This window comes from Lagenorhynchus albirostris, chromosome 14 (assembly GCF_949774975.1).
Source record: "Lagenorhynchus albirostris chromosome 14, mLagAlb1.1, whole genome shotgun sequence".
NCBI lineage: Eukaryota > Metazoa > Chordata > Mammalia > Artiodactyla > Delphinidae > Lagenorhynchus > Lagenorhynchus albirostris.
The window spans coordinates 77,339,625-77,355,290 of NC_083108.1; the positions used below are offsets into that span (position 1 = coordinate 77,339,625).

Sequence of the window (15,666 nt, forward strand, 5' to 3'; positions counted from 1 at the left end):
TTTAGAGAAATTTAAAATACAGCTAGTTGGTAAGGGGGAGTCAGCCCTCATCAGCAGCTGCCGAACAATCAGGCCTAACTACCCAGCTGGGCCTCTGGCTGCACACTTTAAATGGGCAAACTGTACGGCGTGTAAATTATATCTCAGTGAAGCTGTTAAAAAAAAGAAACTCAGGGCTAACATAATCTCGATGGAGTTAATTTTCACAGGTACAGAATGTGGGACCCTGGAAACCTCACTGATCCAATTGCTGAACTGTTTTGGCCACCTTCCCTCTCCTGCTCTCGGGCAGGGAGCCATCTGGGAGAGCGCTCAGTTCCCCAGGACTCCCTCACTCCCTTGGGTGTGAAAGAACTTACAACTGCTCTTCCAGCGGCCAGGGGATCAGCTTGACAATGCAGTGTCCTTGAGACCAGGCGAACCAGGAACCATCCGGAGAGAAGGCAACGCTCCACGTTTCACAGCTTGACTTCCAATCAAACTGATGGGGGCGCCCGGGCTTGAGTTCGGCCAGCAGCAGTGGCTCCTCTGGGGCAGGAGACAGCATGCTTCAAACAGGCACCCTCACCTCAAGGGTAAGGGCAGAACCAGGCCCCTGACCACCTTGCTGACTCAGAAACTGGAAAGCCACCAAGGTCTCCCCATGGCAAAAAGTGACAGTCGGGATTCTGGGAGGGAGTTGTCATTTAAATGACCTGGGGCACTAACAGTAGCCACAGGCCGAATTCCAGTGGGGTTACGCAGTGCTGGCGCTCCTGACTTCTGGTTAACCGTGACTCAGAGTAACCTTTGTAAGAGTGAATCCACTGAAGGGAGGCCTCGTTTTCCTATGAAAGCCCGAAGAGGAAGAAAGGAGACAGGCCAGGCAAGGATCAGACGGTGCTGATCAGGAAGCCTTCAGATGCACTTAAGGTCTCTCCAAAAGAACCTGCTACTGGGAAACAGGTGAAAGAAGGAATATCTGAAACTCACAGGCTCCCTCTCACTCCCCGTCATCCTCCCCATCATCAAGGCTAAAATGTTCAGCACTGGCCCTGCTTCCTGTCACTCAGACTTCTTGATCTGGCCTCCCACTTCCATCTCCTCTCTGTTCTGGCCTAAACCTTCATCCCATCTTGCTCCGATCTTTTACAAGACTCTCCTGATGCATTTTCTCCTGCCCCCAGGGACCCTGCTGAAGCTGAAACGCACATCACATCTTGACAGTTCTTTCAAATACATTCCAAAGCTCCCACCTGCCTACCAGATAAAGGCAGCTGAGACCCGGCCTCCCAGCCCACCCCACCGGCCCCAGCCTTCCCTTTCCGGTCGTCTCCCTGCACGCCACACGCCGGCCACACACACCTCCCTGTCGTGCCCCAAGTAGCTCATCTGAGTTCACACCTAGACTCATTTTCTGCTTATGAGAATCCCACTGAGATTAGCAACCCAGAAGCATACCCAGATCTCACACTATCAAAGTGGAAGGAAGTCCCACTCTCCTTATTTCTTTCTCTCCTGTAGTGACAAGTTTCCCTCTGCCCCAACGCCACCCCCAGCTGGGAATTTACGCAGCCGCCTTCAAACACCAAGCCGATTCAATCCTTGTTTCTTTTTTTTTGGGGGGGGGCGGAGGGGGGAGGCTAGCACAGCATCCTGTGAAGGGCGGGGGCTGGACTGGTGCTTCTTCATCGACCTGAAGTGCAGTCCCCAGTTCAAGTCTCCCCTACAGCGGAAGATTCTCAATGGCTGACAAAGCTTGTAAGTTCAAGGCCTTCAGAACTGATTTTTTGATCGCTACAATTGTGTTACATAGGAATATAAAAACTGGCTTCCATCCTCAATGAGGTCACTGTCTGATGTGTATGTTCCACTTTAGCAGTTTTGAGACTTTGACCTTTTTATAGCTGTTACCAGATAGATACTAATTTAAACAGCCCCTATTTCGTATATTTTAGGACACATCTTTATAAGTCTTCTCAGTTTGACCTTGTTAAAATCAGGATGTGTCAAGCGATGACTTTTCATAGTTAAATAGGCAGTATTTTTTTCAGTGACACATATTGGCAATACAATCCATGATATCCTGGATTCAATGAAACAGACGGTAAACATGCATATATGTAAATAATATTTATACGTATATATATATATTTTTCTGACATGCATTATAGGAAAATACATGGGTATATCTTGTTTCATGAAATAAATGTATTGCTGAAAATTCTGTCTTTAAATAGAATTTTAATAAATCATATTAAGCCTTTATGGCTTTGTTATTTAAAGAAAATTTAAGGAAGTTTCCTTTGTAAAGAGAATATTAATTCCCTGAGGTTCTATGCTTAAATCTAGGTTTTAATATATCAGATCTGTCTAAATTGGCATTTGTATACACGCCCAGGTAATTCCTCCTAGAAATCTGTGTTTGCACAGGCGATCCTTTCACTTACACAATTACTTGTGTATCTGAGCACAGTCCTCTGGATGTGAATATCTGCATGGTAAGAACTTACTTTATACTGTAAATCCAAAACAAGACTCAGTGTTACGCAGCAACCCCGTGGCGTTTATTCCCATTATTTCTAGATATCTTCTTAAGGTAAAAGAGCCCTATTCTGTTAATGCCTCCTCATGGGGTCCAGTGGTTCTCAGCCAGGGGCACTTTTGCCCCCCAGGGACATGTGGCAATGTCTGGACACATTTTGGTTGTCGTAACCAGAGGGGGTGCTACTGGCATCTAATGGGTGGAGGCCAGGGATGCTGCTCAACATCCTACAGGGCAGCCCCTACAATGAAGAATTATTTTGCTCAAAATGTCAGTGGTGCTGAGGTTGAGAAGCCAGATGGAGTCAAATATTAAATGACACTGACTGATCTGGAGGTACATTTTCATCACCTGACTTCATTCCACCCTGGTAATATTCACATTTGGTTCGCTTCCTCCACAATACGCACGTTATCCATCCTTTCGACACCATGGAGGCTCCGCACAATATGAAAAGGGGTCACCCCTGACTTCTCTCTTTTCTTTACCTCCCAAACCAAATCCATTAACTAGTTCTACTGCATCTGCTTCCAAAAGACTTGCCAAACCTAACTTTCCTCCATCTCACGGCTGCTATTCTAACCTATGCAACATCGTCTCATCAACATTGGCTCATATATGCAACATCATCTCTCACTAAGCAGACTCCTAGCTCCCTCTGCTAGGAGACTGCTCTCCTGGCTCCCCCTCTGGCCCCCACCACCCATTCTCCTCACCTTTCAGAGTGATCAGTTTCGATCACTCTTAGAATAAAATCCTCACCCTGCTCTAGAAGTCCTGCACACTGGCCTTCTCTCACCCCTCGACTATGCGCAATTAGTTCCGACCTCAGGGCCTTTGCACCAGCTATTCTCTGGAATAGCTGACTATTCCAGACTGGAATGCCTGCATGCCTGGCACCTTCTCTTCATCCAGGTCTCGGCTCAAATGACAACTCCTTAGAGAGCCCTGCTCTGATCCCAAGTCAATGTCCTTCATAACTCCTCACTTTATTTTCTTTACATCACAATCACCATTATGATTATTATCCGTCTCCCTCCAGTTAGGACATCAATGCCACCGACAGAGCAGGGACCTTGTATGTTTATCCCCAGTGCCTAGCAGAGTTCCTGGCAGAGAGCAGGCACTCAGTAAATATTTGTGGAATAAATATACATGGTATCTCTCTATAATATAAATGAAATGAAGCCCCTTAGACTATTATGATGCCTTTGCCAAACATTTTACATGAAATGCTTCTTAAACCTAAGCCATACCCAGATTTCACACTCTATTTCTGTGATTTGGGGATTTAATCTCTTGCTATTTCAGGCTCAAGAATCCAAGAACTAAAATAAGAAAAAAAACGAAGGAACTACAGAGATTCTGAAGAGGAGGCTGGGCCCAAACTAAACTTGGCTGCTGGAAAAGAAAGCCATAATTAGTGCAGAACTTTAAAAAAAAAAAAAAAAACCAGAGGCAAGATGATCCAGCTTCATCTGGGATTGTACCTGCCCTGGCCCTTCTTGCTGAAAAGGCCTATGGATCTGAGTTTTCTAATTAAACACTGGGATGTGTTTGGATAATCAGGCAGAGTGGAAAGACATTTACCATGGGCCTCTTCTGTGAAAGGAGATTTGCCTGAACACAGAGAGAGAGAAGCTATGAATGACTCTAGCCGGCAGGAAGCTTGTTGATTTGTCCTGCCTTGAGATCTCTACATGAGATGTTCCATCCGTTCAGAAAACTCTGCCTGGCTGGCCCCAGATCCTCGCCCAGCTGCTCTGCCTACCCTTCAGGCCTCAGTGCTGGTGTCACCTTCTCAGAGACCTTCCTGGCCTCACTATCCAAAGTGGCCCAATCACTTTCTTTTCACTCCACTGAATTTTCTTTATAACTATCACTCGCACAACTTCTCTTGATTGCTTGCTTCTTTTTATGTAACTGTTGTTTCTCTCTTCCCCACCCTCATTCCGAACTGTTCACTGCTATTGGGCTGTGCTGTCCAATACAGTAACTGCTAGCCACACGTGGCTACTGACCTTCTGAAACGTGGCAAGTCCCAATTACGATGGGCCATTAGGTACATGGTACATACTTTACTTCAAAGACAGTACAAAAGCAAAAATCTAAAAATTTTCAATAATTATTCATGATTACGTTATAATGATAATATTTTAGATATGCGAGATTGACAGATATAATTTTAAAATTACTTTCACCTGTTTCACTTTTTTTTTTTTTTTTAACGCAACTACCAGAACATTTCAAATTGCATATGTGGCTCGCGTTATATTTCTATTGGCCGGTGCTGGCCTAGAGAGTGCCTGGCCCATAGTACACACTCAATAAATATTTGAATGAATAAATACATTCTAACCACTACTCTGAAGATATCTACTGCTGTCCATTACAATTAGTCCCATTACAATGGTCTTTATTCAGTTTCAAAAGAATAAAACTGGCCTTTTTTTTTTTTACCGGTAGCTTGGCAGCTCTCAACAGCTCAGCCCACACCCCAAAACACAGTCGTCAATCATTAGGAAAAACCCAGAACTGGAAACAGATTCCTGCTAAAAAGGGAGGCTAGCTCCAGATCACTTCCAGATATAAACTAAAAGGAGTCAATGGAATAGACAGCGGAAGCTATAAAAAGATTCACATAAGATTTCAGACAAACAGTAGGGGCCATTTAACAACAGTTCTATGGGTAACAAACTCGCCGACGAGAAAGCCCTTATCTAGATGGGAAGGCAGAGAGAGCTACCTCTACACCTGGTACTGAATGCCTTACTCCAGCAAACAAAGAAATGTCATTTCCCAAATTAAAAAGTTACACCACCCCAGGGAAAACCCTGATTTCAACCCACCCACCCACAATCCCTGCTCCATCAAAGAAGCCAGGGAAACACAAAAACATCCACGATCAGAATCCTCCTGACCAGAATGAAGCTTGAACTTCACTGGAAGAATACAAAGAGGTTCTGGAACAAATTCTGAGCCTAGGCCTTGACCCCTTCTGAGAAATTTCCCCTCAGGAAACCGCCTTTAAGCATGGGAGTATATTCAAGAGTTGGGACTCCCAGAACAAATCACAAGCCCACCCCAAACTTCTATTAGTGGGGTTTAGGGGCAAAGTGGTTGGAAAGAAGAAGCCTGAAGGACGCGTCTTGAGGTTTGGCCTTTGCATAACAAGCACACCATTCCCACTGAGGCTGCATGGTCATTTGGGCTGACCCTCCAAGTGCTTCCAATATTCTCCGACTTCCACACCGTTTTCTGATGACAGCTGTTAACAAGGAGAGAGGCAAGTACCTCACTCATCGGTGTATCCTAAACTTGTCCCCTCATCCATGTCACCAGGGATCGGCAGCTCGGCTCTACAAATCAGTCTCTATTGGGAGAGGCTTGGAATATGTTTTTTCAATAGGGATTCCAGACCCCATTTTAACGCAAAGACAAGTTTGGGAAGCTCCCAACCACCCGCTGAGGCAGATACTATTATTAACCCATTTTGCAACTACAAAACAGACTTGGGTTAAGCGGTTCGTCCACGATCACACAGCCTGTAAGGAGCAGAGCGGACTCCCACCCAGACCTCGAGTGCAGCACCTGGGCACCCACCCTCTCGGGTATCACCCCCCCCCCGCCGCCCGAGGGCCTAGAGCCCGTCGTGTCCCACCCGGGCGGAGGCGTCGGGCCCCGGGCGCCCCTGACTGTCCCGGGGATGGGGATCCCCGCCGCGCAGAGGCCCGTCCTCCCCGGGTCCAGTCGGCGGCAGGAGACGGGGTGGCGGCCGCTGACAGCGAAAGCGAAACAAAGCTGGTCGCCCGGGTCGCACCCTGCCGCCGGCCGACGCGGACGGCCCAGGTCCGGCGCCCCCGCCGTCCCCATCCCCCGCCCCGGCCGAGGCCGCGCCCCACCCCCCCGGGAACGGGCCCGGCCCCGCCGGCGGGGAACGCGCGCCACGGCCCCACTCACCTCCGGCCTCCATGGAGGACGCGCGCGGCCCCGCGGCAGGCGGCGGGCGCCTCAGCCCCCCGGGCCGCCGGCCCTCATGCCGCCCCCGCGCCGCCCGCCCCCGCCCCCGCCCCGGCCCCGGCCCCGGCCCCGCCGCCGCCGCCTCCGCCGCCGCGCCCGCCGCCGCCGCCCGGAGAGGCCATCAGCTGCTTCCCGTCACATGGCGGCGGGCGCGGGCGGGGACGCGCGGGGGGCGGGGCCGGGGCGGGCTGAAGAGAACCCGGGAGCCGGGCTGCGGGACGGCGGGGGGCGGGCAGGTGGACGCCGGGCGGGAAAGGGTCGGCCCTGGGGGTGCGGGTGGGGGTGGGGGGGGAACGGGGCCGAAGGGAAAGCGGGGGCGGGGCAGGTGGACGCGGGCAGGAGAAAAACCTGGGGTTTGGGGGAGCGGGGCCCGGGGAAAGTGGGGGGGCAGGTGAAAACCCGGGGGTGGGAAGCGGAGCTCAGAGGAGAACGGGGGGTTATGAGGACAGACTATAACCTGGGGCGGGGGGTGCTGAGGGAAAAACCGGGGTGGGAGGCAGGCAGGTGAACGCGGGGAGGGGGTCGGGGAGCGGGGCCGAGGGGAAACGGGGGCCGGAGGGGGAAATGAGGGTGGGAGAACCAGGGGACAGATGGAGCGCCTCTGGTAGACCTGGGAGGAGCGGGGCTTAGGGGGAAAGGCGGGAATGGGGGGATGGGAGGAACGGAGTGGGGTCCAGGTGATGATCGGGGATGGAGGAAGGAGGTGTGGGTTTAAAACGGGGTGAGGTGAAGCTGAGGGGAAAACGAGGAAGGGGGTACGGAAAGGCACCGGGGAGCTGAGGAGAAAACGGGGGGAGATGGGACAGGGGGAAAATCGGGGGTGGGGGCGGACCAGGGCGGAAGGGGGACCTGAAGACGCCGGCGGTCAGGAGAATGGGGGAGACGAAAAGCGAAGACTGAGGAGAGAACTGGGGGGATGGGGTCCCGGAACCCCGGCGGCAGAGAAGAAATGAGGCAGAGGAGTAAAATTGGCAACCTGAGGCGGCGGGGAGCTCACAGGTTAAATGGGAGCCGCGGTAGAGGAATGAAGGGGCTGAGTAGGAGTAAAAGTGTAGGATGAGAGGAAGGCGTCAGCCGCCGTGCGTAAAAAATGGGAACCAGAAAAAAAAAAGCCCACCGGAAAATGGAGGGTGAAAACATGAAGGTGCAGCGATTAAAAGGGGCGGAGAGCAAGGGGCAGCCAGCCAGAGAAAAAGAGGGGTCAAAAGTGGTGGGAGGGTCCAGAAATGGACAAGCTGGGTGAACGTGGGTGCGACCCAGGAAGCCTGAGGGACAGCACGGAACAGAAGTGAAAACAGGCGAAGGTAAAATGAGGGGCTGGGAAAACAGAGACTTGGATTAAACACACATGGGACATGAAAATGGAGGGACTGGGTTAAAAAGAACATGGGGGACTTCCCTGGTGGCACAGTGGTTAAGAATATGCCTGCCAGTGCAGGGAACACGGGTTTGAGCCCTGGTCCGGGAAGATCCCACATGCCTCGGAGCAGCTCAGCCTGTGCGCCACAACTACTGAGCCCGCGTGCTGCAACTACCGAAGCCCACGCACCTAGAGCCCATGCTCTGCAACAAGAGAAGCCACTGCAATGAGAAGCCGGTGCGCAGCAACGAAGACCAAACGCAGCCTAAATAAATAAATTTATTTTAAATAAACAAACGTGAAACTGAGGTGAAGGTAGGAATCATGGGTTTGGTTAAAAAGGAAGGAAGTTGAAAATGGGACAGCTTTGATTAGAGCTTAGGAAGCTTGGAATGAAGTAAAGAAACGGGAGAGATGAATGACCCAAGAGAAAGGCCTAGAACAGGAACAGGGAGTGGAGTTGGGCCACCTCAAGTGGGAGGTGAGGTGACACATTCTGGTGACTACAATGAGCTGAACCCTGTGAGAAACTCCAAAACCACCAACTGCTACAAGGACCCGACAGCTGATATAAATTGTCTTTTCAGACAGCCCATCAGTCTACTGCTCCATGACAACTCCTACCCTAGCCCTTTAATATTAGAAAGCATGCAATCTGACCAAAGAATTCCCTGGTGGTCCAGGGGTTAGGACCTCGTGCTTTCACTGCCAAGGGCACAGGTTCAATCCCTGGTCAGGGAACTAATACCTGCAAGCCGCAAGGCATGGCAAACAGAACAAAAAACAATCTGACCAGGGACTTCCCTGGCGGCGCAGTGGTTAAGAATCTGCCTGCCAGTGCAGGGGACATGGGTTTGAGCCCCGGTCCAGAAAGATCCCACATGCCGTGGAGCAACTAAGCCCATGAACCACAACTACTGAAGCCCGCACACCTAGAGCCCGTGCTCTGCAACAAAAAGAAGCCACGGCAGTGAGAAGCCTGCGCACTGCAACAAAGAGTAGCCCCTGCTCACCACAACTAGAGGAAGCCCACGCACAGCAACGAAGACCCAACGCCACCAAAAATAAATAAATAAATAAAACAATCTGACCAAAAAGAGGCGTGTGTTTGAGGGTATGTAGCAAGAAAACAATGGAGAACAAATTTCTTGAGGAGTTTAGGAGAGATGAGAGGGTGGGTAGGATCTACAAGTCGTGGAAAAGAATAACACGGCAAGGAAGACAATATTGTTACCAATATTGGGAAAGCTAATTAAAAAAACAAAAATTGGGGGCAGCAAATCCACTTCCCCAAATCTTTCAGTTTATTAATCAGGTCTAAATGAAGATGACTAAAGCATTTATTTAAAAATAACTTTATTCCATTATCTTAAAAAAATCCATATTATAACCTCAGAATGAATTTCTCCCAACCTCGCCTCCACACCAATTATTAAAATGTAAATAATGCAGAGAGATCTGTTTCGTTCTTTTTGCAGCAGTTCCTGGCCAGGACCATGGTGAGAAATGCCGGTTGGCACATGTTGCATCATCATAAACTTTACCCAGCAAGGATGATTTTCCAGGTCTCAGTGCCTGGGTTAGGGAAATTTTCCATCATGGGCTTTCCTGCTGCAGTAATAGGGTTGGTGTGTGCTTGTGAGAATGGGAGCTGCTATCAAAGCCACAGGATTATGACAGCCCCTTTCCCAATGTCCACCAGGTTTTGAGGAAAAGGAATGTCAGTTGCGATGGCCTGGAAGTATTTATCTTCCTGGTTCTGGTAAGTATATCTCTTCATCTCCAGTTCACAATACATTCAGATAAGATTTTATTTTCAAGCACAATGTAACAAGTTGGACTTTGCCACAGAAAGTCTGTAACCTGCTGTCAACGTACTGGTGGAGTTGGGGATGGGTCATCTTAAAGAAAAGAAAAAAAGCCCTAATTCTTTAAAATCCTTAAAGCTTGAAGACCCCCCCAGTACCTCAGCTCTTAACTGACCCAGCAATGTTATCTGTGCACACAGGGCTCAGATATAAGTGACAACAATCACAGCTCAGCTGGACAAGGGTTAATAATGTTTGGCACCAAGACCCTGAAGCTCCCATTTACTAGTGGAAAAATCCTGCCTCGAAGATTTCCCTATCATTAGGTGTGCACGCAGGAGAAGAGGAAGTCGCAAGAAGCATCTCAGTGATCTTGCAAATCATTCTCTGCATTCCCAGCTAGGGATTTTTTTTTTTTCCCTAATAGTTTCTTTGCTTTTTCCCTTTTTAAGTATGGTCGCCTCTGCAGGGTGGACTGTCGGATCCAGAGACCAGCTCAGTGTGCAGTGAGTTTAAACACAACCTGTCAATTATCCGTTCTGAAATGACACTAACTTAGACTGGTTAGAGTGGTTAAGAATGTGAGGTTCCGGGCTTCCCTGGTGGCGCAGTGGTTGAGAGTCTGCCTGCTGATGCAGGGGACACGGGTTCGTGCCCCGGTCCGGGAAGATCCCACATGCCGCGGAGCGGCTGGGCCTGTGAGCCATGGCCGCTGAGCCTGTGCGTCCAGAGCCTGTGCTCCGCAGCGGGAGAGGCCACAACAGTGAGAGGCCCCCGTAATGCAAAAAAAAAAAAAAAGAATGTGCGGTTCCACGCAGCGAAAGACCCAGCCCAACAAGAGAACTGCAGGTCACAGCTATCCCTGACGGGTAGACATTGGAGCCAGCCTCTGACCTCCCCAGTGTTCTGAGCTGGGGACAGTGTTCACTTCTAGTGACTCCCTCAGTTTAGTTCCTTCATCCAAGAAAGTGGACCTGCTCCAACCACACCTGCAAGGTAACCCTGCAGGCAACACACTTCTCATCTTAGGAGTCCCAAGTCCTGTTATTGGAGAGGGAAGTTCTCCTTTAAGTCGTGCCCATCAGAGCAGGATATGCAACATTGAAGAGTGCAAATTCAAGTCAGATTTTCAAGTTTAGCACACATATTTTACACCCTTAGAAGGTCCCTGACATTTAAGAGATTAGGATGAAATTAGAAAGAAAAAAAAATCTCTAAACTGTACAGGGAACAGCAGCAGCTTAAACTCATCATATGTTATTTTCATTCAAAACTTAGCATTATTGAGCAGCGTATCTTCCTTAAGAAGTAGGAAGGAAACAAGCTTTCCCATTCCCATTTCCAAGATCAAGAAACCGAGGCCAGACGAACTGATCTACTCTGTTACAAAACATTTCTCCTTGCCTTTTTCAAAGCCACAGGAGAAAGGAAGGATGGGAAAGTCTGAAAGCTAATAGTGCATCACCTAAGAGGCTTTTCTAAACACGAAGCTCTGGAAAATGCGAGATTCTAATGAAAGGCACTTCCTCTTATCAGCCCCTACCTCTTTTGAAAAGAATTCTATCTCCAGGGAGGCAAAAATCCCCAGGAGAGCTCTGATGATGCCCTGGTCTGGAATATTCTACAGAGAATGGAAGGCCCAGGCAGCAGTTTGTAACTGAACAGTTGACATTTTTCTTCTTCCGCTAAGGAAGGCAAAGGAGAAGATAACTAACATCTACGGAGCACCTCCGAGGCACGCTCACACCCTGAAGTACCTTGGTCCCCACCATAGCCCTGTAAGATAGGTGTGATTTCACCCATTTCACAGATGAAGAAATTGAGGCTCAGGACCTGCCCAAGCCCATGAAACAGGTAAGGAGCAGAGTCCAGATTCAAGACCAGGTGTTTCCGACTCAAAACCCGAACCAAAGTGCCTCCCTCGGATTAGGATCAGTAGCTGACCCCCCTCACCTTTTCCAGAGAGCTGACGTGTGCCTGGTTCCTCAGCTCACCTGGGCAGTGAAAAAGGAAGTGTCCTTATCACCCCACAGTATTCCCTTGTGTGCTGGGGCGAGCTGGTTATAGACTTTAACAGTGACAAAAGGCGCCGAGGCCAAGTGCCTCCCCCATCTCATCATCAGTCAACCTGGAGAAAGCCAGGGGCACAGCGACAGGGGCACCTCAGATACCAAATGCAGCTTTCCCCCCAACACTGCCCGTTCCAAAGCTTTTCAGCATTGTTGAGAAAACTTACAGTAAATCAAACCAATTTAGAAAAAAGAAGAAAAAGGGAAGGAAAGATGTGTGTGTGTTTTCCTTTTTTTTGCTGAGAGCCACAAACCGTTTTCAGCCCTCAGGCAGGGACGCAAGTCAAGTGAAGCACAATATAAAACTCATCTTCGATGTAGCTTTCCAAGGTTTTGAGACAGGATAACAAAGGATAGTTGTCTTCCTCAAACTGGCCTGTCTTCTTCTTGAATGATGTCACTCTGCTGCTCACTGCTGTCATCTGTACAGGAGGGAAAAGTAGACCCAACTCTGAGTAATCTCAATAGGGGCGACTCTGTTTCTGTATCAGTTTTCTTTTCTTTTTTTTTTTTTTTTCTTTTTTCTTTTGGCCACTCCATGTGGCACGTGGGATCTTAGTTCCCTGACCAGGGATTGAACCCATGCCCCCCTGCAGTGGTAGCGCAGAGCCCTAACCACTGGACTGCCAGGGAATTCCTCCCCCCTGCAATCAGTTTTCAATTACCTCTATTTCTAGACCTTTACTGATGACTTGGTGGAGGAGCAGGTGGGGCAGGTTGTGTATCCCCGCTTTTACCTGTTCTTTCCACTCAAAATCCTCTGACATGCTTGACACTGCCCACCCTTCACACTCTTGGTTTCTGCCATTCCCCTCGCCTGGACCACCCCTCCTTTCTGCTTATGCAAACTTAGCTGTCCTGAAAGACGTGCCTCATAGTCCACATCTTCCATGAAACATCTCCCAACCAGTGCACCCCTCAGGGCTCTCATCTTTCTCCTGAGGTTCTGTGATTTGTAAACGTACCATTCATCAGGCAAGGAATCAGATTCCTTCTTGCCAAAGCTCCTCTACTGCTCTCGCAGAGGGTTGGTTAAATCTTCCTTCTGTCTTCATTTCCCCCTCGTGTTTTAGTCTGTTCGCCCTAACTGGTCTCGTAAAGCCCTTTACCATCCGTCTTTCTTTTCTAGTGCCTGACAGTACCAATCTGTGCCTTTCCCAGAGCAGGCCCTTGATAAATATTTGTCCATTTAATTAGCGTGTAGGTACTTGATAGGAGATTCTCAGATTCTAGATTAAACTTTAACTGTCTTTCCCAACCTTTAAAAGACAGACCCTTGGAGATTTCTTCCGGGGAAGCCCCCCACAACCTCGCAGAGAGCTTCTAAGGACAAAGAGCTTACCCTGCAGAGCCTGGAGTCCATTGGCCATCCGGTCCACATTCCCATTCACCAGTGCGGTCACTCTGTGGATGTGGCCGTACTTGGTTACTTCTTTTGGAGACTCCTCCCTTTCACTTGCTTCCTCCTCTTCCTCTTCCGCAGCATCTTCCTCTTCCTCCACCTCTTCCTCTTCTGAATCCACCAAAACCATGACATCACCCATGTCTTGCCTCCTAATTTCCAGAAGGGGAGAAATAATCAAGAAGATACCCTGTTTTCTCCCTTCAGCCCTCGCTGAACAGGAAACACTTGGTTCTTTGCAGCCCCTTTGGTAACATGGAAAATTCTTCACGTATTCAACTTGGTTGAGTCGTGAGATGACAGTGCGACTGTAACCTCGCAGAGAGATGCTGCCGAAGGTTTGTCTAGATAATTGTATCTTGTGCTGGGTGAGTTTTAGCGCTCCACCTCTCCCCACCCTGCTGCTTCTCAGGCAGATGACCTCATTGTCCCAAGCACCCACCATTTCAGCTCCCCTCACAGCACGTACACAGACACTCTGTTCCTTTCCTGAAATGCCTTTATTTCTCCTGCACTTACTGAAATTTCTCCACCTTGTCATTATTCAAGGCCCAAGTAAAATCCTCTGCCTCCCCCTGAAGCCTTGAACTATGACTGAATTTGGCGTCCACGGCCAGCGGTTTGGCACTGAATTGTTCTCTAGTTTGTTGCTAGTTCTGCCTGCCCAGCCAGACTGTACATTTCACGGGCCAGTCACAGTCCTAAGAGCATCACATTCTCATTTAATCCTTACAGCCCGCCTCTGAGAAACAGATGAGGAGACAAAGGCTCAGAGAGGGTCAGGGATTTTCCAGGAGCCACGGGCTTGAAGGGCAGAGCTGCCATGTGAACCCAGGTCCATTCATTCCAAAGCCTTTTCCCATTATGCCAAGCTGCTCCCTTCTGTGAAAAATAAGCCTGGGGAATGACAGATTCATTCCAGAATGACCCTCAAAAACAGGGCTGTAAAGATAACACTTTCCGTTGAAAGATCGTCCCAGAACAATAAAATCCCCTCATTATGAACGATGGTCCCAGAACAATAATACCCCATAGTTATAAATGGATAAGAGGAGCAAAGAGAAGAGTTCTTTGCTCCCACCCAGAATCTCCTTAGGAGGCTAATACATAAGTTCCATTTAGTTGCTTTGCCCCTCCTGAGGTTTCCTTTGGGGAGGGGCTTCTGGGCATGCTCAGACTAGTCTTCCAAAACATGCTGTGAGACTATGACTTCTTCTTCCTTTTAGAAAAGGAAAACTAAATAAAACAAATGCATGAATGACTGGGCTCAACATGTACATGCTGTCTTTATGCCTCAGTGACAGTCCAGCAATGTGCCTGGCCCTGAGGTCTGGCGTTGTACAAAGAGCACAGACTTTGGAATCGGGTCAGGCCCAGGTCTGACTGCAGGCACGGCAGCTCACTCCCTGGATGAGCTTGCAGAAGTGGCTTTTTGCTTCCCTGAGCCTCCCTCGACTTGTCTGGGACACGGAGACAAGAGCAGCACCCTGAAGAATTTATGACGGGGTTGTAATAATGCGTGAGGAAGCACCAGCCCCGTGTCTGGCCTGTGGTAGGTCCCCAGTGGCGGTGGTCATTATTGTTCTTATGAAACGTTATAAACAAAACCTCAGTGAAGACATCATGGAAATAGATTTTTGATTTGAGTCTAGGGAACACTCACCTGAAAGTGCTTCCTACTGAAAGGAGAAAGGAAAAAACATTAATATCCAATAATATCCACTTCGGCCTCACAGAAATTTCTAATCAATCTAACATTTACAAAAGAATGGACAATGAGAAAACTGACCCAACACGAGAGATGACAGGGTATTCAGGCATGGTTCTTAGGTGCTTCATTATTGCACATCTGCACCCAATTTGGAAACCTCTCGAATGGAGCTTCAGGTGGGAGCATAACAGGGGCCACCTTCCCCCACCCACACCCTCTCAAGAAGCCTGAGAGAGAAGCAAAGGGACCCAGGAAGCCCTTACCGTTCCGGGAAGCCCTTACCTTTCCAGCAGAACACAGGGCTGTAGTACAACAGAAGCCCAGAGATAATGGCCAGTCCCAGCAGAAGGAGGCTCACGATGGTGCCCACAATTCCCCCGATGTTTACAGGTTCTGCAAAGACAAATCATACCCTTGACTCGGCCACGTGATACAAACAGCTAGGAGGGCAATACCTCCCCTCCTCTGCCTGGATCCTACTCTTATCTCGGTTTCATGACCTTGGGCAAGGCATATGACCTCTCTGCAGAGCAAGATAAAGATCTCATTTTTCTACTTCAGTTTGTGGGAATCAAACAAAGCCTGTGATGCAAAAGAATACTGGAGGGAGGCGTGGTGGTGGGATGAACTGGGAGATTGGGATTGACATATATACACTCATATGTATAAAATAGATAACTAATAAGAATTAGTTATATAAAACTAATTTTATATAAAAATATAAAATTCAAAAAAAAAAAGTAAAAACAGAAAAAAAAAAGAACATTGAAAA

The 15,666-nt window shown here is 48.8% G+C and overlaps 2 protein-coding genes across 4 annotated transcripts in view; both read right to left on the reverse strand.

Moving 5' to 3' along the window:
• WSB2 (WD repeat and SOCS box containing 2) overlaps nt 1-6,568 on the reverse strand; it is a 21,183-nt gene extending 14,615 nt beyond the window's left edge. The window contains exons 1-2 of one of the 2 annotated variants that reach the window (XM_060121642.1): nt 6,485-6,568; nt 360-528 (exon numbers count right to left, since the gene is read on the reverse strand). In XM_060121642.1, coding sequence (XP_059977625.1) covers nt 360-528; nt 6,485-6,497 — 182 coding nt within the window. In that variant the 5' untranslated portion in view covers nt 6,498-6,568. Of the gene's footprint in view, nt 1-359; nt 1,572-6,484 lie in introns of those variants that run through there. The other variant, XM_060121641.1, reaches the window with a different exon arrangement.
• A 2,675-nt stretch (nt 6,569-9,243) lies between these two features.
• VSIG10 (V-set and immunoglobulin domain containing 10) overlaps nt 9,244-15,666 on the reverse strand; it is a 36,828-nt gene continuing 30,405 nt past the window's right edge. For both annotated transcript variants that reach the window (XM_060121008.1, XM_060121009.1), the window contains 4 exons: nt 15,177-15,287; nt 14,847-14,862; nt 13,124-13,335; nt 9,244-12,203 (listed from right to left, as the gene is read on the reverse strand). In XM_060121008.1, the coding sequence (XP_059976991.1) occupies nt 12,148-12,203; nt 13,124-13,335; nt 14,847-14,862; nt 15,177-15,287 (395 nt within the window). In that variant the 3' untranslated portion in view covers nt 9,244-12,147. The remainder of the gene's footprint in view (nt 12,204-13,123; nt 13,336-14,846; nt 14,863-15,176; nt 15,288-15,666) is intronic.